Source organism: Macrobrachium nipponense, chromosome 13, assembly GCF_015104395.2.
Source record: "Macrobrachium nipponense isolate FS-2020 chromosome 13, ASM1510439v2, whole genome shotgun sequence".
Taxonomy (NCBI): domain Eukaryota; kingdom Metazoa; phylum Arthropoda; class Malacostraca; order Decapoda; family Palaemonidae; genus Macrobrachium; species Macrobrachium nipponense.
The window spans coordinates 33436388-33457870 of NC_087206.1; the positions used below are offsets into that span (position 1 = coordinate 33436388).

Below are 21483 nucleotides of genomic sequence, written 5' to 3' on the forward strand. Positions count from 1 at the left end.
AAGGGTTGTGTGGGGGAGGGAAGGGTTGTGTGGGGGAGGGAAGAGTTTTATGGGGGGGATGGCTGTGTGGGGGAGGGAAGAGTTTGTGTGTGAGAGGGAAGAGTTTTGTGGGCAGGGAAGGGTGTGTGGGGAAGGGGATTGGGAAGGGTTATGTGGGGAGGGAGAGAGTTGTGTGGGGGAGGGAAGATTGTGTGGGGGAGAGGAAAGAGAATAATTGTGTGGGGAAGGGAAGGGTTGTGTGGGGGAGGGAAGGTTGGGTGTGGGAGAGGGAAGAGTTGTATGGGGGTTAGGGAAGGGTTGTTGTCGGGAGGGGGTGGAAGAGTTGGTATGGGGAGGGAAGCGTTGTGTGGGGGGGATTCAAGATCCGGCCGTTGCTTTTGTTGTGGCGAGTTTCGTTCTCACTGGCCTAGTTTTTACAAGCAGTTGTTTTTTGTTTTCCTCAGTTATACAAGTTCATTTCTGATCAACTAAAACACATAATTTGACATTTCGTTGGCTTTTGCTTTGAATAATGTAGTCATATTAAATTCATGTGGGCATTGATTAGTTAATAAGGTCTCTGCCACAGTGTTAACCAGTTCCGGAGCTTTTATCCCTGGTCCTCGACTCCATAAAAGTCAGGATACCCTCCCTTCTGGATCCTGACTCAAACCAACTCTCCAGCGCTTAACCTGACTTAAAAACATCCCTCACCCATCGCCTTCATCTCCCGTAACTTAAAAGCAACAAGATTCTCCCTCCCTCCCTCCCTCTCCAACGCAACCACTAGTTTCCTAATTCAAGCAACCATCTCTCTCTCTCTCTCTCTCTCTCTCTCTCTCTCTCTCTCTCTCTCTCTCTCTCTAGAATATCACTAAATCAAGCCATATTTTTCACATAAGTTGAAAAGAATGGTCGAAACTCAAAAGACAAATGGCACTGGAAGTAAGAGATATAACTTTTGAGCTTTCAGAAATTTTTGTTGTGCGACTTCGGGAAAAACGAGAGCTGGGAACACAACGGTAAGGAGTCATGAAGCTTAGAAGTAGTAGTAATAGTAGTAATGGTAGTAGTAATATGAAATTGTAGCTAAGTAACGTAGGAAAGCTAAATGAGAGATGGTAACAGAGTTTAACAGGCAGTAGTAGGAGGCTGACAGTAAGATATTGATGAAGACAATATGCAAGGTTTAATGCCCAGCAAAATTGAAAATCTCCAAATTATTTGATTACAGGCTATTAGTCCTTCCACTCTTATTCAGAAGAAACAATTAAATTGACAAGTGTAAGGTAGTTAGATTTTAAAATTTTTTTTAAATATATACATTTACTGCGTAGCTGAATACTATCGTCCTTTAATTTTACCTGATTGTGTGAACATCGCAGGAGACGTAACGTTGATTTTATCTGCAATTCAGCAATCAAATGATAGACTTGTCCTTACTGTTGTCCTGCTTGTCTCGGATGCCTTCATGTAATACTGGAAACGGCTGGAGAGAGAGAGAGAGAGAGAGAGAGAGAGATCAGCGGTTGATTTCCACTCTTATTACATATATATGAAGCTCTTGCGACATTTTCTTTATAATTCACTTGTTGCATTTATGATAATTGAGTCTCCTGAACACTTTCCTTGCTGCTAGTTGAGAAAAAAAAAGGAGAGGAACGCAGAAAGGTTTTTCAGGAATGTAATCTATTTTGAGCATTTCTTGTTTGACGCGAGTGACTCTTGGTGACGAAAGGCTTTGTATTTTCTAATGCAGGTTTTCAAGTAACGTCGTAAAAAGGCGACATGTATAGCTGAAAGCGGGTTATTCTGCTTTCTCATGCCTCTTTCTTCATTTTATATTTAGTATTCAGTCTTTATGTTCTTCGCCATCTATAAGATTTCATATTTCTAATATGATAGTTATCATCTCAGTTTTTAGGAATGAAGACTTCTGCAAGGACCTAGTAACAGGCTTAATTTTTTCATGCTTCTATTCAGTAAAATGATCACAGCTTTATAGGTGCTAGTATCAAGATAAAGTTTGTCAAAATATCATTATAAAAACATGCAGCAAAAAAAAGGCCTTAGCACTACGCTGTTCTCAAACTGATTTGTGTATTATTCACTGTAGTGACTTGTCACTTGACTTCAGTCTGCCCATTAGTTGAAGTTTGGGCAGCAATATCACAAGTTGGTAGTTTGCCGTCAGTCACACTTGAAAACCGCTCTTAAAGGAATGAGCGTGCTGGACAATACATAGGCTGGAGTTCCTGTTTAGGGTCCTTGTTTTCTGATGTTTAAGTTTTCACAAAGCCAGTCAGCCACGCGCTGTATCGTCTCTGAGATTTGCTAAAAACTGTGGCGTAATTTGAACACGTGGATATTGTTAAAAATAATAACGGGCGTATTATTTGACCTAACCCATCCCGTGCCTCATGTCACAGAGCGTGAAGAAAATCCTTTGGTTTATATCATAGAAGTTACCAAATACTCCAGAGCGAACCATCCCATTTTTATGTAAGGTAAACAGTGATTAACTTAGTGCATGTCGATTTCAGTTAGTCTGTATATGCAATGTGAACGTACTAACCGTACGTTTGTCTGTAATTACAGTAGATTTTCTTTTATGTGATAACCATCACCAGTGCGTTGTTACGAGGTTTTAGTAGGCAGTAGAAATCCGAACTTGTGTGCTGTTGGAGAGGGAAACATACCGGAAAGTGAATTGGGTTGAGGGTAAATTTTTACATTTAAACCGTAAATGCATTCATTCCATAGCTTAAAATGTTTGTTGCCTGTGTTTTCATGTGTGCTTTGAACTTTTTTGACGTTCATTTTGTGTGCAAATAATTATTGCTAGAGATACAGGAACAGGATACCCTTAAAGCCAACCTACAATTTTGTGGTTACTGCTGTGGGTAACCGGGTTTTTTGGGTAGGGAAATACCCAAAACGATGAAATACACGGATCCATTCAACCAGACCTAACCTTACCAGGTGGCTTGGACCCCCTCACACCTAACCTAACCCAACGTTCATTAAATGCAAATGAATAAGGTTGCAACCTAACCTAACCTAGGGAGCCAACCCTTTACGTGCTTGGGGAGCAAGACTACTGGTGAGTAAACTTATTTCATTAGAGGGCAAAGAATAATATTGGGGACATAAGGGCAACATTATTGGATACAACAGGCACATGGGCATTGGCAAGAAAATTAAAGATATTTTGAAAAGCTGTAACCTCATAATGTTGAAATTCAGGGCAGACGAAATATGAGATGGTGCATATTACATCATTTTTATGAGGAATTGGTAAGCGTACAAACTTACTCAGTGATAAAATCAGTTTATCGGTAACTTGTAAAATTTTATTATATTGTATAGTCTATATATATCTTGTAACAGAAGTAAACATTGGCACAAGCCTAAATGACCAGTATGTAAAATGGAGGCTAATGTTTTTGTAGATTCAAGCTATGTTATAATCGTTTACTTTTACCTTACATGGGCAAAGGTGCTACTCTATCAATATTTTTCTTCATAACAAACATTGACTATTAACCAATGACAAATGCTTTCACAGATTGATGTCATAATTCAGCCTTGATTATTAACCAGTGATGAATGCTTTCTCAGATTGCTTTGTAATTTAAGCAATTAGGATACGTTAGGTAAAGTCAGGTTATAACATTACCCTGTAATTACAGTTCTCAATTTTGTTACTTTGTTGAAATGCTCCTGGGAACCTTGGTTTCACAAATTCTTTTCTGTATGAGGTATAATGTGTACAAACTTACTTCAGTGATAAAATCAGTTATGGTTAACTTGTAAAATTTTATTATATTGGTATAGCTATATATATCTTGTAACAGAAGTAAATTGGCACAAGCCTAAATGACCAGTATGTAAAATGGAGAATAGGATGCCACAGGAGCCATGGCCAAATTTAATGTAAGATTTTACCTAGCTATCAGGTTAGTATGTGCAACGAGAATTTTAGACTTCATCCTTCTAAGATTAAATGAGGGATCAAACAATCGCCTTTTCTTCAGCTTCTACCTAACCAAGAAAACTTGGTTTGTCTAACACCTTAGTACCAACCTGAGGTTTACCTTTGAACACCAGATTGGGTTAAGGCTTGTCCACACAACCGGGCCTGATCGGCGGACCTCCCCCCTAACGGGCACACTTGACTGGCAAACCGTCAAATTGCCCGATGGGTCTTGTAGCAAAATCACCATGGTGGTGCCCGATGGCTTGAACTTCGACCCTGGCAGACATACGTTAACCATATACATTTCTTTTACCGAGCCATTCTTTGCACCATATTCTCTTCTTTTTCTTCTTTTTCATCACACACAAAGCAATTATCATGCTACACAATATGTTTATCGTACTGCACTGAACACACTACTGGCATCTTCGGGCACACCCACCTCTCCATCGCCTCACCCGTGTGGACAACATTCACGCGTAAGCCCGCCAGAATTTGCCCGTCAACCCTGGAGCACGCCGATCAGGCCCGCTCGTGTGGACAGGCCTTTAGTGTAGCAGTATGCCGCACATAATATGTTTTGTTAGGTAATGGTTTGACTTGAATTAGTAGTGTAGACATATCAAGCACTGTCCTGCTTTAATATTATCAGTTTAGAAACATTTGAGAAAAGCCGAAATTCACTCCTTTTTACTTAACAGTTCTAGTGAGGTGAACTAGAATTATGTCTACCAGTGTGCAAATAGGTTACAATATCAATTTCAACCAATTCTACCCTTTAGCACAGCTGTTTTGCAGGGTGTGGTAAGTACATCATTAAAATTGTTTTATTTTATATTGCAATATCTCGTAGGTTAATATTTCTTCATGAAGGGTCACTGAATCATTAGATGAATGCCATTGTCTAAAGATGAAGGACCTTGAGTGCTCTTTTAAGTTTTGTTTTAGGTACTGGAAATATAAGAATGTCATGATTTGAAAGTACAGCCATTGTATAATTTGCAAAGAACTTCAGTGGTTCTTGACAAGTTGTTAATTTGGGTTTGTAGGCATTATATATATATAATATATATATAGATATATATATATATATATAGATATATATATATATATATGTGTGTGTGTGTGTGTGTGTGTGTGTGTGTGTGTGTGTGTGTGTGTTTAAACAGCAGTATTACTGAATCTTTAGGGTTATATGTATGGAAACTGTCTTTATATTTTAGTTCTCAAAAAGTAAACTTAAAGCACTATGGTTCATATGATAAGGATGTAATTTTACTCGTGCAAGTGTTCTGATTTGTATCCGTGCGACCCTACTTGTTTTTTGTTTATGATAAATAAAATCACATTTGACTCAGTGTATTAGTGTATCCCAGGTACTGTAACTACATCCTTAGCAAATGCTAAAGGTTCTTGATTGTACAATAGAAGTAAAGCTCTTTTTGAATGCAAAAATGTCTTAAAGTTTCAAAGTTAATACCCTTGAAAATATAGATACAGCTTTTACTCAACAAAATATCAGGGTTGATAGTTTTGCTAATTCATTAAACCCCCCCTTTTTTCATTCATTAAAAATTTTTTCTTTGCAAGATACATGCGATGAAATCAGGCACTGATATAATTCCTGATAAGATCGCTCACAGTTTTGTTAGGCGGGTGTTGGGCAGGGATTGCTTGTCAAGATTTACTGAACACAAATGCATTGAATATTTTGTGCTAGTGGTATGCTGTGATCACCCTTCACTTGATCTAGATCAGTGACTTGTATTTTTTAATGCAAAGGTCAGCAATGCTCAAAATATCAATTTAAGGAAAACCATTGTGTTCCATGTATCTTGCCCCATGCCTTATACAGAGATGTGTGGCTAACTGCTGGCTGTTAGAAATAAAAACCGTCTTTCACAGCAGACAGCAGTATGCTTGTGGTCCTGTAGTCAAATCATGGTGAGAACAATCGTGGTGCTAACCGGCCTCTTGTCATCATCATCATCACTGTGCTTCATGGGTAGGCACAAATGTCGTTTCTCAGGATATGTGCAAATGCATCAACGCTGGTATGATAGTATAACCTGTATTCTACTTGTATGGCTTGCTGGCAATGTATTTTATAGGACACTTGCTGTTGTTGCCACAACTCTAAAGGATGCCTGATCAACAAGATTCTCTATCGTAGATCAAGCCTCTGGCAGGAAGTCATGGTGGATACTGGTGGCTCAGTACATCCTCCTGGCATCAACATTGGACTGTCCAAACCCCAGATACCACCTTGTGATCACCAACTGCACCTACATATCACCATACAGCCACTGGACCTTCAACCTCCACATCATGAAGAAATACCAGTTGGATTTCATCGTCAATGATGTTTTGATACCCCTCCTCAGAGCCAACTTCCTCAGACACTTCGGGCTGCCGGTGGACATCTCTCTTATTCATTTTGGTTTTTCCTCTTTTTATAGTCATCAGCACGGCGCTAAATGACCATAATAGGTCCCAGCACTTGGGCTTATCCCTAAATTTCATAATCCAATCAAATCCTATAGTCGGCAGCACTTGGTGTTAGACCCAAAAGCAATCTGCCTTATCAGTGGGCCTCAATACCTACACACCCCATGTAAGAATTCCCAGCAGTCTTCAAGCCCAAGTTCAAACTCCGGGGATACCAGCAAAGCATAGGATACACCACCTTATAAACACAGGAAGCTCCCCAGCTGACTTCAAATCCAATGACTTGCCACTGGAGAGATTAGCTGCCACAGAAAGGTACTTCAAGAAAATAGAACGGATGTACCTGTTCCAAAAGCCTCTTGCCCATGGGCCTCCCCACTTGACACTGTCAAAAATCCCAATGGCTCCTAGCACCTTTATAAAGACTAAAGATGCCACACTACAGATAGGCACAACCACTATCCACTTCCTTCCAGAAATGGTGGATATCACCTCCACCCTGCATGAAGGGCTACTTTCAAGTATTAGTACACCATTAGGACATACCCAAGATTGAAATCATCACATCTTGTACCCTACACATTCAGCTACTCTACATTTGGCCTCCACAACTCGTACCATGTCCAGTGGTTAATGGACATCTTCACTGACCTCCCCTTCTTCATCTGCTACATCAATAACATCCTCATTTTTTCCAAAAGCTGAGACGACAAACCCACATCAGGGCCATTCTGTCCATACTCTGGGAGAACAACATGGTAGCAGTCCAAAGTTTCAGCCATTAGAAAATTCAAGGAGTCCAGTCAAAATAAAATAAAAAAACAGTATTTAAACCGAAATGCTATCATCATTACTCCCAGGAATCACCCATACTATGGGTCCCGCCCCCTTTGTATGAAATCCTCAGAGCCACCAAAGATGCCTTGGCAAACGCAGCCACTCTGACATTAACAACCCCTGTGCCAAACTTACACTCACAACAGACACAAGCAACGTCAGTGCAGACGCTGCAATTTAACAGTCAAGTCAACAGGACAACACAACCTTTAGTTTTCTTTAGCAGAAAACTAATTCGGTCGCAAAAGAAAACAAATACAGCACCTTCATCTGAGAACTCGTGCTGTCCATCTGTGTACCAGATGCTAAGGGCACCTTTCATCATCCTAGCAGGTCATCAGTCACCTCTACACACCCTACCCAAAATCCTTGCTGCTGCATACTCCACTTATCAGCAGTACCAATGCTCAGCAATCACTGCATTCCAGTGTATACTATGTCAGGTACTGTACCAGACAAGAAAAACCAGTATTAAAATTAGTTATTTACCCGTATCTTGTGTGTGTGTGTTTTTTTTTTTTTTTTTTTTCACGATACACTATTACAGGTAGTGCTGTCGCGTTTCGGCATGAATAAAGAATTTGTTCGTGTACTTTGTTACTGCATAATCATTGCCCATTGTTGTTGCGACGTCCAGAATGTAGTAGCGTTAATATTTCGGCACAAGTTTAACTAACATGCGTCAGAGCCTTTCTTTTTTTTAATGCACATTATTATGGTTTCTAAATGAACCACATTAGTTTCTGTCATGAAGAATTTAATTTTATATTTTTTTAGTTGACCTTGTAAATGTTATTTCCTCTGTTTAGTGCGGCGTTGACAAAGGAATGATAAAGGAAATTAACGTTATTCCCCATAATTGTCTATGGTAGGCGTGAATAGGCCAGCTACAATATAACGACTATTAGTATGTAAGACATATGTCAAAGGTCACTGCTTAGATTCATCACCAAGGAGGTATTGGAACTATTCCTATTTTAAACCTGTGTCCTCAGAAATGCTTTTTCATGCAAGAGGGTTCAAATTCACAAAGTACGGATGCGTTCTATGGTTGCCATCCGACTTACGGAATGGCCTCCGCCCCAAAGCAAAAGCTTTTTGAACTGGTATAACAGGTGGGGATGAAAGAACCATAACTTGCCCTACCGCCTCCGTTATGGTTTTGCCCGACCGTTACTTCCCAAACCGGATGGCGCTGTTACAGGAGGCAGCACTTCACAGGCGCATTTCTTGTTATCCCTTTTCTGTATTTTGTCATTCTTGTATCGGTATATTTGGTGTTGTTTCTTTTACTTGATTGTTTCTTCTGTTAGGCACATCTTCGATACTGGAAAGAAGAAATGTATTCCTATGAGACAATTGGACTAAGAAGCAACTTTGTCACATGTCAGATCCCTTTAATTCCTGAACCCCGTACAGCTGAAACATATTTCTCTCTCTCTCTCTCTCTCTCTCTCTCTCTCTCTCTCTCTCTCTCTCTCTCTCTCTCTCTCTCTCTCATTATTCATCATCATCATCTCCGAGTATATAGTTCCGAAGAAATGATAACAGTAATGAGGACTGATAAAAGCAACATTAAAAAATATTTTTTTTAAAAAATAGTAAAAATCCTGCTAGTAAAAAATACTGAAGCATATCCAGTACATTAGAACATCGCATAGATTTAATCCGCTGCCATTGGATTGGAATTCTTTGTTAAAGATTGCATAAAATAAAATCATTGTGTATGTGAAACCTTGTGCAATCTTTTTCCCTATAATAATATTTCTATTCCCGGTACTTGTTATATTTGTAAAACTATGATAAGACAATGCTTTCGGCTATTATTGGAAATGTATTTCCGGCTGAATGTCGGACAATTGTTAATGTACTACAGGGAGTACGGAATGTTGGAGAATTAACAATAATTAAAAGAGAAAATGTGATTGAATTTGAGAAATGCCAGTAGATAAGACGAAAGGCAAGTGTTGTTCAGGGTAAATTAAATAATATCACCATCTTCCATTGACCTGGTTTGGATTCGGAAATAGTTACATTTGTGTCATTTGTGAACAATTTTTGAAGACCTATTCAGTTTCAAACTTTATAATCGAATTGTAAAATGTATGTATCCGCGTAGTTCTTTTTATAGTTTGAGAGGCTGTGTGTATGTTTTTATTTTATCACACCAGCTTTGACTCGCTGTATGAACTAGTTAGACATGCCATTCTAAAATTGATACGTAATTTATAAATTCTACTCGGACAAATTTCATGCATCTTGTCGTCAGTATTATAGTGAAGTAATCCTTTCGTTTTCAGTGTGAATGTTAATGGAACGGTCAAACAGTAATGTACTTGTTTGTGAATTAGGTGGAAATTAATATAGGAAGACTAAAAAAATAAAAATTCTTATAGCAAAACTGCCCTTTTTTTTTTGTCGTCGTCGACGCTTTCACCATTGCAGAGATTTAATAGCTGTTGTGCAGAAAGTAGCAAAGACTTGATTCCAGTTCCCACAAGAGGGCAAGATCGCCTGTCTGACCGCGATGTGCACCTAAGCATGCAATCCTATATTGCATGCACGTCTAGTTTTGCTCCCAGAGCATCAGGTCCTCCTTGATGTGGAAGTCAGTTCTTTCATTGTTTATTTATTATTTTATTCCTCATATAGATAATCATATTTCTCCAACCATTACCGTCTTTTTTAAATAGGGTTTTCGTAGAATTCTCTGTTTTCGCATCTTAGCTACATTCGAACCATTTCGTCCCACCACTTTCTGAATCCTGCATTTCCGGACAGTATAAACTAAATGATGAAACCGTGCATTCCTACCGTCGTGGTGATGTTGAAAAGTCCACTTTGAAAAATTGGAGTGCCCTGCAACGTTGTTTCTTTTTGTAACGACACATGATTTCCTTTGATGTGTGTGTTTACTGGTCGTTCCAATCTGTGCGTTGCAGTCAAATTTTTTTTCCGCCCTTCTACTGGTTTAAATCTTGTGCTCAGAGAATCGGGTTCAGAATGAAGTACGTTATTAGGCTAATAAAAGTAACATTGCGACAGACTTGTTTCTGTCCTGTTACTAAAGTATTTAATTTTGCCTCTAGTGCTATTTTATTCCTCTTTGCGTGTGTGTGTAAGTATATATATCTATTATATAAATATATATATATATATATATATATATATATCCGTGTGTGAATTTTTTTAATGTAGCTAGCCGTATACCAGCAGTCTTTTGCACAAACAGATAGCCATTTGTGAAGAATGAGAACTTGAACATTTTATGGTTTGTAATTAACTGTGTATTGTGAATGGAAGAACTTTCTTCATAGTAAATGGTAATATTTTCTTTCTTCTCGTCCGCAGCTCAAAAGGAAGGCGGAACCCAGCTCAAACTAATCATAGAGTTTGCTGATGGCGGTCACGCGCTCTTCAAACCCATGAGGTGAGTAGCTACTTGCAGGAATACAGGATTTATCGAATTTCAGCGTTCGGTGATCCGGCAGTTTTTCTTATCTTGATTGTTACATTATATATAAACTGCTGTCCCCCATACCGTCAAAAATGATGCTGATCATATGAAGTCGAGCGGGCTAGTCCCGACTATAGTTACAACCACCACCCCAAAGCTTAGTGTCGATCACTTACTCAGACTTAACGGTCCCTGAGACCTGTTGACCTTGTCTGCTTGCTTATATGTGCTCGAGTTTCGTCCAGTCTGGACATTGACTATCTTTGTCACAAATGATAAAAAATATTGATTTTTCGCAGCGTCAAATGCTGTGGAAATATATTTCATTTAATGTATTTTCTAAAATTCGGTTCCAAATAAGTATGAAGTCAAAAGTTGTGAACGTGGCAGCGATTGTATTCAGTTAACTATAAATAAGTATGAAGTCAAAAGTCATGAACGGGGCAGCGAATGTATTCGGTTAACTATAAATAAGTATGAAGTCAAAAGTCATGAACGTGGCAGCGAATGTTTTCGGTTAATTTCCTCTGCACTGAAAACTTATAGAAAATGACATATAAAGTTTGTGACTGTACACATTTATGTTTCTTGAAGGGCAATAAAAGTCCCTCCGAGTGATATCATCGTAACTTACCAGTTTCTAGCGTAAGTTTCGGAAGTAAGAACTGATGCAACGAAAGGTAACCGGAAGAAATGCAAAGTAATTTCCACTGCCTCCTCCGTGGCAACAGCGGAAGTCCCCTGACAGCTATGGAACATATCAGCCAATCCCATTTAAGTCAAGAGGTATGAGGAACCAATCATCATTGAGCTTGATGGCAAGACCATTCTGCATAGCTTACCCGGGTGGAGTTTGCATTTCCTTACGGACGATAATCATCGCAGAGGTGATTTTCATTCCTTCGTGATTCTCGTCCAATCTAATTCTCCCGCCGGAGGGGGTCCTGTCCCGTTCCTTCGCCTCCTCTCGCTTTCCAAAGGTGGACTCTGGAGTCTTGGAGCTTTAAATGTAGTCCAGAAGTTTTAACTCTTTGAGATTCAGACTAGATTTTGGGTAGAAGCAAATGTCTTGACTATCGCAGTCGGTAAACTAGAGATGATAATCTAGAACCTTGGAGCTTGCAAGCTTGAGATCTAGACCGAGTACTTTTTCGTTTGTTAGAAGTTCATAATCTCTTTTGAAGTCTGTGATCATTTCATTATTGTTCCTTAAGTTTTCTTCCGCAAAAACCTCAGTCATATTCAAGGTTCTTTGTAGCATCCCTTCGGCCCCTAACTACAACGCCTTTCATTCCTCTGCGTTCATATTCTCTTCTTCCATCATACTTACCACCCTCTCCTAAATTTTTTTGTTTCAATATTTTCAGCGCTGAATGACCTCACTTGTCCCAGAGCTTGGCCTTTTGCCAAACTTGTTTAGTTCGTATTCTAAAAGTTTCCTCGATGGTTTTAACGTTGAACTTCACTACTTTAGCATCTCTGTTGTTGTTGTTTCCTTGAATAGTTTTTTTTTCTTTTTTACGAAATAATGAAGTCTTCGTCTGATAGTGGTAGAAGTAGTGGGTGCTTCATAGAATATTACAGTAAAGATAAAGTCGGAGAACACGTAAGAGAGAGAGAGAGAGAGAGAGAGAGAGAGAGAGAGAGAGAGAGAGAGAGAAGTGTTGTCTCTTGTACGCAAGTCATTATTTTGTCACACCAGGATGAGTCAAGTTTGCCTCCCTTTCCTTGGTTTGTATCGGATTAGATAAGGACATTATGGTTGCCCATCCTTGGGAAGTCTTTTGTGAACAACAACAACAACCGCAGAGAATCCTATCTCCCAAATGCCAGACCTGGTGCCTTGTTTGTGTCGTAGTTTTGTATAAAAAGAAAAAAAACCCTAATGGGGGGGGGAGTGCCGTCAGTGCACCCCATGCACTGTAGGCATTTAAGGTTTTATGCAGCGTGCCTTCGGCCCCTTGCTGCAACACCGTTCGTTCCTTTTACTGTACCTCCTTTCATATTCTCTCTCTTCAGTCTTACTTTCCACCCTCTCCTAACAATTGATTCATAGGTGAACTGCGAGGTTTTCCTCCTGTTACACATTTCAAACTTTTTACTGCCAATTTCCGTTTCAGCGCTGAATGAACTTATAGGTCCCAGTGCTTGGCCTTTAGCCTAAATTCTATATTCAATTCAATGTATAGCAAAAGCCATCTTTTATATAATAGGAAATTAACGCTGATGTCATAATGTCTCGTATACATAATCGGTTTTGTATATGAATGTTAAATAAAGGGAATGCGCTCTCTCTCTCTCTCTCTCTCTCTCTCTCTCTCTCTCTCTCTCTCTCTCTCTCAGTCGATCCTGTTTATAGGAACAAGACTCACGGTTGAGTTCAAAGCGGTGTCCTATTTTCGTTGACACATTTCTTCCGCGAAGAGTCTTCGCAGACGTCAAGCGTATTATGTTGGCCGCGTCCATTTTTATTATTTTTTTGAACGTGAAATGATTGCGGAAATGTGTATGCGGTATGCACCCGGCGAGGTGAACGCAGCCTTTTGTTTTTATTCTAAGAGAATTGTTCGTCCACCGTTGACACGAAGTTAGTCGTGGCCGATGGTGACTCTTTCAAAATCGCGGGTCCAAATCGCCATCATCTGCATTTCGGTTTCAACTTTTTCCATCGGTGTCGGTAATTTACCGACTGTCATTTGCCGATTCGTCCGGAGTTGGAGATGGGAAATGCCTGTCCGATGTCTGTTGTTTGTTGTCGGAGCCATTCATATCGGTTTGAGGGGAAGGACGAGGAGGGAGGGAGAGAGAGCGAGTGCGTTTTTGGGAGGGGGATGGAAGTGAAATGGGGTCTAATGTGTTTGTTTTGCGTTGAGAGAGAGAGAGAGAGAGAGAGAGAGAGAAGGAACCTTGATGTATGTTTGAAAGAGGAAAAGGCGACAAATGGAACAATGCATGTGACGGTAGAGACAGGAAACTATTGAGAAAGTGAAATAAAAAATCAAGGCTGGTTGATTCCTGTCAGTGTTCAGTTCTCCATAATTTGGAGGTTTCCGGAGCGGCATTTGTATGCATAGGTTTTCACGTGTTCATCATGGTAAATTTCCTTGGGTTGCCTTGGTGAAAAGTATTTCGATAGTACTTTAAAGGAACATTATCATTTATGTAACTTGTGTGTAGAATTTCAACTGAAATTACACACATGAACATTTTTTTCTTCACATGAAAAAAGCTAAATCAGGTAAATACGAGTACAATACAATGTAAAGTAAAAAATGCTGATAATGATATTAAAAATAATCATAGATTGTGGCAGGCTTGTCAACCACTGTATGCATGAGAAGAATGGTAACAAGCTATTTGTCGGTTTGCAATTCTTCAATAGGTTGGCGTTTGGGGTCAGATGAGTGACTGAAATTCAAGTCACGATTCTTGATTAGATATGAATTTGAAAGCATGAGCAGCAATCCAACAAAAGAAAATTAGCTTCACATTGATGAGAACCTTTACCTGCCGTATGATTAAAATGACCAAATATAGTCTGCCAAAGTGGAGATACTAATTATTGGATGAGGCACCCCGAAGACTGCCGGCCGTTGATGGAAGATGCTCCACCCGACTCATTCGCATACCATTACTGCCTCTATCCAGTAACGGAGTGACTTTATGGGAGGCGTATATGAGGAGCGTTTGGCAGGTGATTTTTGCCTGTGCTCATGCATTATGTGCATGCGCACATTGGATTAGAATTTTGACAGCATTATATGTCGTCGCTGTGATTTCGTGATTTTTTGGTGTTATTTAAGGCTTTTACAATCTCATCCTTCTATGTCGCCTTCTCTCTCTCTCTCTCTCTCTCTCTCTCTCTCTCTCTCTCTCTCTCTCTCTCTCTCTCTCTCTCTCTCTCCCCTCTAAATGGCCTGTCAGCAACCTTGGTAGTAGCGACGCCCACCAGTCAGCGTAATGACCGAACCCGTTCTATTATTTATATATAAAATATTATATATATATATATTATATTATAATTATATAATATATATAATATATATATATATATATTAAAATTCGCGTAAGTCCCTTGTTGTCTAGATAAAGAAAGCAAACCTTTTAAATCCTCCGGCCGCATAAAACTTCTACCGCTCTCTTCCTTGTTTAGTCCGTTGCTATTTCTGCTCCCCATGAGCCGATGGCTCTGTCACCCGGCTCATTGGTTGCTCGGGCTTGTCACTGTCATCTGCACGGGGCTCGTGTCCTGTGGGTCTTCTCTCAGACTTCCTCGTCTCGTCCCGCGGAAAACATAAAATCTCATGGGTGTTTTGCACGTGCCCTGGTCAGATAGTTCTCCTGAGATTGTCTTCGTTCTCCGGGATTTGTCTCTCTCTCTCTCTCTCTCTATTTTGTATATTTCTCTTGGGGTGGTCTTTACACCTTATTACCCCCCACCTCTCTCTCTCTCTCTCTCTCTCTCTCTCTCTCTCTCTCTCTCTCTCTCTCTCTCTCTCTCTACATTTTGTATATTGCTGTTAGGTACCTATCTCTCTCTGTCTCCGTTTATTATACTGTTACTGAATTTAGAGCTTTTCGGCTCCCTGAGAGAGAGAGCAGAAGAGAGGAATTGAGGAGAGTAAGAGAGAGAGAGAGAGAGAGGACGAGAGAGAGATGAGTTGAGAGAGAAAGAGAGACCGAGGAGAGACGAGAAACACGAGTGCTTACTAGCTTGTTTGCCTTAGACAATCCATATACTAAAAAAATGAGCGTAATTTTAGTGTTTTGATAAACTGTTTCATAGTGTTGTATATATTATACTACGTTGTGGTGACTATAGTGTAGTGTATTATAATGCAGAACATGTTCCGTTGATATTATAATGAAAAAAGAGCAAAAGGGCTCTAATTTAATGCATAACAACCTTGACACCATCCATTTGCTGAAATAACAAAATTCTTATACAGTATGTCATGAAAAGCCAACATTATTTTATTTGATGCCTGTGATCACATGTAAAGAGTAGGGCAAATTTCATTTTAGGTAGAAATGAGTAAAATAATGTCATTAAATATAACAGAGTATTTTCAGCTTTTAAGATGTGTTAAATCCTACATAAAAAAAAAATTATAATAATTCACCTTGTAATTTCCTGCATCCTCTCCCATTTGCTGAAGTAATTCGAGATGTGAGCGGGAAAAATATGTTTTAGATATGAATATGAAACAGGACGGGTAATTGAAGATTGGCTGGATAATTAGGGACCGATTTATTCAAAATTAGGGTCTGCGAAAGGTAAAAGTAAACTGATAAGATTCAAGCATTCAATGAAGCGGTTTTTTTTTTCTTTAATCTGGTGTATATGCATATTTAGAGTCCACAGTTTCGACACATTCTGAATTTCAGTTTCGTATTTAGAGTATATTATAATGTACATATATATACGTAGATATATATACGTACATACGTATATACGCTAGTTGCACATAATAAAATAGGTAAAATATTATAAATATATATATATATATCTATATATATATATAATATATATATATATATAATATTCGTGTATGATTCAGTTAACTACGTTACGTAAATATAAATATACAATGGTAAAAAAGATTGACGTCAGTAGTAACCAAAAAATATGTGAAACACGCGTTCGTCTTTGCCTCAAGGAGATAGGTTGCGCCGTTTTAATTTGAAAAGGATTAAATTCTGAAGAGTTGTAGCTACAAAGTGGTAAGATTCGTGGGTGATTAGGGCTGGAAGGGACGTCCTAAAACGTCATGTCTAGCAGATGTTTTCTGGTGAATCCGAAGAGTCAACTTCAAATGTGATGAGAAGCGGGATTTGCTCATGAAGTGTTTAATGGCTTTTTTATGAATGCGTCCATCAAATCTAGAATCACACAATTATCAAGTTTAGTCGAAGTTAGCTGGAACTTGTCTGATTTGGTTGCTTTTCTTTATATTCCGTAAAGAAGTGAAATTTGCAGCCTCTTCCAAACTATCATCTTCTGTTTGCAGACTTTGTTCCACAAAGGCCTTTGAGGAGACTATGGCCTCTAATAGTTTGGTCGGATGGTAGGAAGGTAGGTTCCACGGTTATTGCAATTTGAGATACAAAACTCATTCGTTTTTTTAACTTTAGTTTTCGTCAATGACAGCTTCAAGTATGATAAGTTATCCATAATTAAAAGCTCTGTTACCAATACACTGGGAGCTATCGTTAAGAAATCTGTGATCAGACACTTGTCACCAGCTTCCACACAGCAAAAGGAGGTCCACTGATTTCGTGCGGACTCTCACAACTTCTGTTGGGGAATCGGATTTTTTTATTTGTGCGCAAAACTCTGGAATCAGTATTGGCTGTTACTATCATCTACCTATTTTTTATTTTTCCTTCCACCGTTAACACAGAAAAGGCACAAAAAAGTTTGTTAAATCAACTTTGTAGCCCTTAATTTGCCCTCTTCTAATTTCTAATTGCACTCCCACAGTTAGTGTTATACTAGTTTGTATTTTCATTGCAGATGAAATGGGGGGCGATCTGATAGCAGATACGCCTATACCCAAAAGAATCTGGATACAAAATTAGCATTCCTATTTAGTCGAGTTTCAATTCACGATTACGGAAAGGCCGGGATTTTGCCACCATGCCCTTTTTGCTTGTTAACCAAAGAAATTAACTCGCAATATTTTCTATGTCCAGGATTCTCAACACCGCTAAGTGCTGTCTTGTGTGTAGATATACATTTTATAACCATCGTTTTTATAACTCAAAAAAAGTTTTTGGGGAATTAACGCCCCAGAAACTCAATATTTGGAAAATTACATTGGTCTAGCAGTTTAGCATGATGTTATAGTGTTGTCAACATGTTATAAACTATGATTTGTTGACATCAGAAAGTACTTTGTCAGAATAATAGGTATCAAAATTAATTTTTAAATCATCAATATGTAGTGTAGGAATTGATTACAACATCCTCGGTATAATTCTAACTTCCCAGGCCTCCAACTGTACCTTCTAGAAGAGGGCAAATTAAGGGTTACGAAGTTTATTTAACACCTTTTTGTGCCTTTTCTGTGTCAATAGTGGAAGGAAAACCAATTACCCGGGGTCTGTCATCTATCGCCACAATTATGAGCCACAAAGAATTTTCGGGCATTGTAGCGGCATATAATACTATAATTTCCTCTGGTCGTACATCAAAAGGAGAACTTCGCGTTGAGGTTATTAGAACTTTTTATGAGGCTGCCAATCATATAAAAGCTGATCTTCACAAGTGCCTGGTTTTCTCGCCAAATAATCAAAGCCTTTTGGAACTCTTTGTGTGTGAACTTTTCCCGCCAGAAGTTCGTGGGACAAAGTATTCCACTCGATTGGTTCAGCGAATTTCGGTTTTCCACTTTGCCAGCCAATTAGGTCTCGTCGCTCGATCACGTGACCCTCAATGTCTCGTAAAGGCTTTCGCCTGATTGGTCCATTGGGTCGAGTTTCTGACGAGACTGCCAATTACTTGCCGCTCTCCAGCCACGTGGCTGGACGTGTTTCTGGAAGGCGCCAGTTTCTTTGTTCCTTCATTAAAAGGTGCAGCGTAAGCAACTCCCATCGGTTGGTTATTGGTTTATAAGGTTTGTTTTTTGTGCGTGCATGGAATTGGTAACGAGGTTCTCAAGCCTCCTTTGAGGTAGAGGCCCTCTTGGAGTTCTCCCCCCCGCTACCCCTTTCGGAGATGTCCTGCCCAATCCCCCCTCCCCCCCCCCCCCACCCCCCCCCACCCCACCCCAACCCCCTCCTCTCCTCCTTTTCCTGATTTTCCTTTATACAATTTGTATCGTGATTTCGATGACCAGTTTTCCTCGAACTTCAGCGCTACGATGTTTTCCTTTTATATAAAAATTTCAGAATGTTAGATTTATTTTTTTTTCTATTTTGGAACATGGGAGTTGCTGAAATTTCGTTTGTCATTAACAACAGAATTATGTTAGCGGAGATTTTTCCGTTGAGTGTTTTCCCAGAATTTTATATATATATATATATATATATATATATATATATATATATATATATATATATATATATATATATTATATTATATTGATGATTAGAGATAGTGGATTGTAACCCCCTCTCACATACTATGGGTTAGGGCTGACTTCATGGGTTGTATACATACTATATGTATGTGGGGCCGTAACTCAGGTGCCCTGTGACTGGGTGGGTAATGCATTTTTACTGAATAATTCTGGTTTGTGATTGTCCACTAAAAATTGGGTGCTTGGTATAGTATATACCAGTAAACTTACGGCAACGCATATTTTAATCTGGTGGTGGTGCAATATCTAGTTTGGCTTTTGAAAATATAGATGTTAATGGTGTGTACTTCGGTGCAGTGTTTATATTTGTACATAGTACTATAAACTGCTCCTATAGTGGTACTCTGCCCCTTTGTGAGCTATTGTGGGCCAAAGGACCGGTCTTTCTTGACCGCGGTCAGAGGAGACCCCTAAATGTTATAGTGGTTTTCATGCTTTATTTTAGGACAAGCATGAAAGGGGACGACTCCCTTCATGCACCCTCAAAGAATAGATAGCAGTCTAGCCTTTTCCTTTGAGAAACAAACTTTTTTTTTTTTTATATAGAAATGAGGGTAATATAGTCTATTGTAATGGTTCTAGTAATCTCGTCAATGGTAAGTAGAGCTTTGTTCATTGCTGTTCTAGGTCAGTTTTGCTTCCCCCGATTTGTCAAAGTCTTGGGAACTGTTATTTTCTCGTGAAACTGATTTGCTCTTTCAAGCCTTATCGTGTTTCACATAAACACTAGAAATTGATACTGATGTTTCTTGGTGAGATAATGCTAAAGAAATGCCTGGAGGAATTATTTATTATTATTATTCATTGCTGTTTCAACGGCATTTAGCTTGTGGCGAATTTTCTCCATTTTTCTTTTTATATTCTCATCATCTGCAGATATATGGTATAATAAATTACTAATGACATTGAAAGATAATCTGCTATTGTTGATTGATTGTTTTACCCTTATGTGTCGACGCGCACGCCGGCGTTCTTCGACAGGGAGAATGAATGACCACCTTTGCATTTCAAGTCTCCTCAAGCCAAATGCTGTTGAAACAGCAATTGCTTTTAATAACAATGCCCTAAAAGAGGGACTGTTTCCATATTATTATTATTATTATTATTATTATTATTATTATTATTATTATTATTATTATTATTATTATTATTATTATATTTATTAATTATTATTTATTAATATATTACTTATTATTTATTTATTAATTATTTATTTGTTATCATTTATTATTTATTTATTTATTATTATTATTATTATTATATTTAGTATTATTATTTATTTATTAATTATTATTACTTATTATTTATTTATTATTATTTATTTATCATTTATTATTTATTTATTTATTATTATTATTATTATTATTATTATTATTATTATTATTATTATTATCATTATTATTATTATTATTTCCGGACATTCATATGGAACAAGCCCTAAAGGCCATTGAACATTCCCAGTAAGCTTTCGCAAAAGTGACAGCTTAAATGTGAAAAAATCAAAAGGGGAGTAGGGTAGAGTCGAGTGCATGCAAAAATAAAGGTGAAGTAACTAAAGCTTGACTGATTTCGGTGTTTCCATGCTGTGGTGACACGGACAAATACATTTCGACTTGAACCTGTAAATGTCAAAATAGTTTGACTACATTTCTAAAGAGAAAGCGGGAGAGGTTAATATAATACATTTCGTTTCGTGCGACTGGCATTATATTTCATTTTGATAAACAGCAGTTCAGTCCAGCCCTCTTCGATTCACTGTTACATTAATAATATCCAACTGGAAATGAAAATGCATCAAGATACAAACGGTATTTCGGAAACTGTTCAAGTCAGTAATGTCCAGATGATACTTGGGTTTAGAATTAGCGTGCGCCGATTGAGATATTATTTACCGTAAAGTAGTTGTAAGGGATTGCTGTTTTAGTTTGATGTTTCTTTTCATGAGAAAATGTGTGAAGAAATCGAGATTGGCAAAGGTGTCAAGAGAGGTGATGCAGTCTCCGCTGATCCTCAAGGAACAGTTTCAAGAATAAGGAACTCAATTACTCAAAATCTTATCTCTTGCTGCTGAATGTCAAAATACTATTAGTAATTGCAGTCTGGACTGATAACAATGACATCAATTTCCAAGGAGGAAAACACTGCGTAGCTGAAATCTCTCTCGATTGTTTGGGCCATTTTAGTTACCTGTTCAAAGAACAGTGCCCACGATACCTTTGATTCCATACCCTGGCATCCAAAGCTTTTTTTTTTTTCTTTCTTTCTTTTCAGAAAAGTTGGCAAAGAGGATTCAAAAGGAAAAACCTACCTGCTTCCAATCAATAGTTATTGGATGCTTTTCTCATCAGTTAGAAATACCAGCGGATCAGAGGATTTAAAATGGAAGTTTGATAAAGAGCCGAAAAAAAAGGGATCGTTTTCCAATGGCGCTTTGTCAGGAGCCGTATTTTTTGCCTCTCTTGATCTCGTTTCAATTTTCGAATGTTCTTTGTCGCCACTCGCTCGCTCTGTGCAAGTACTGCTGCGTCTTGACGGGTTTTGAAAGGCACTGCGGAGATGGGAGATATTGTTATCAGGCGCCGTGATTGAGATACTGGTTTGGTCTACCGGGCGTTGAGGAACTTCGTCTCCTTATTTGCGCTTGTCCTCACTTCATTGCAAAATGTCTTATTTTGAGTTCAGTTATATTCACAAAATAT

General features: G+C 38.5%; 1 protein-coding gene across 3 annotated transcripts in view; it reads left to right on the forward strand.

The window, feature by feature from the left end:
• The window catches only part of LOC135225727 (extracellular serine/threonine protein CG31145-like), a 686301-nt gene that overhangs the window by 608048 nt on the left and 56770 nt on the right, over window positions 1-21483 (forward strand). For all 3 annotated transcript variants that reach the window (XM_064265107.1, XM_064265106.1, XM_064265108.1), the window contains one exon: window positions 10595-10673. In XM_064265107.1, the coding sequence (XP_064121177.1) occupies window positions 10595-10673 (79 nt within the window). The remainder of the gene's footprint in view (window positions 1-10594; window positions 10674-21483) is intronic.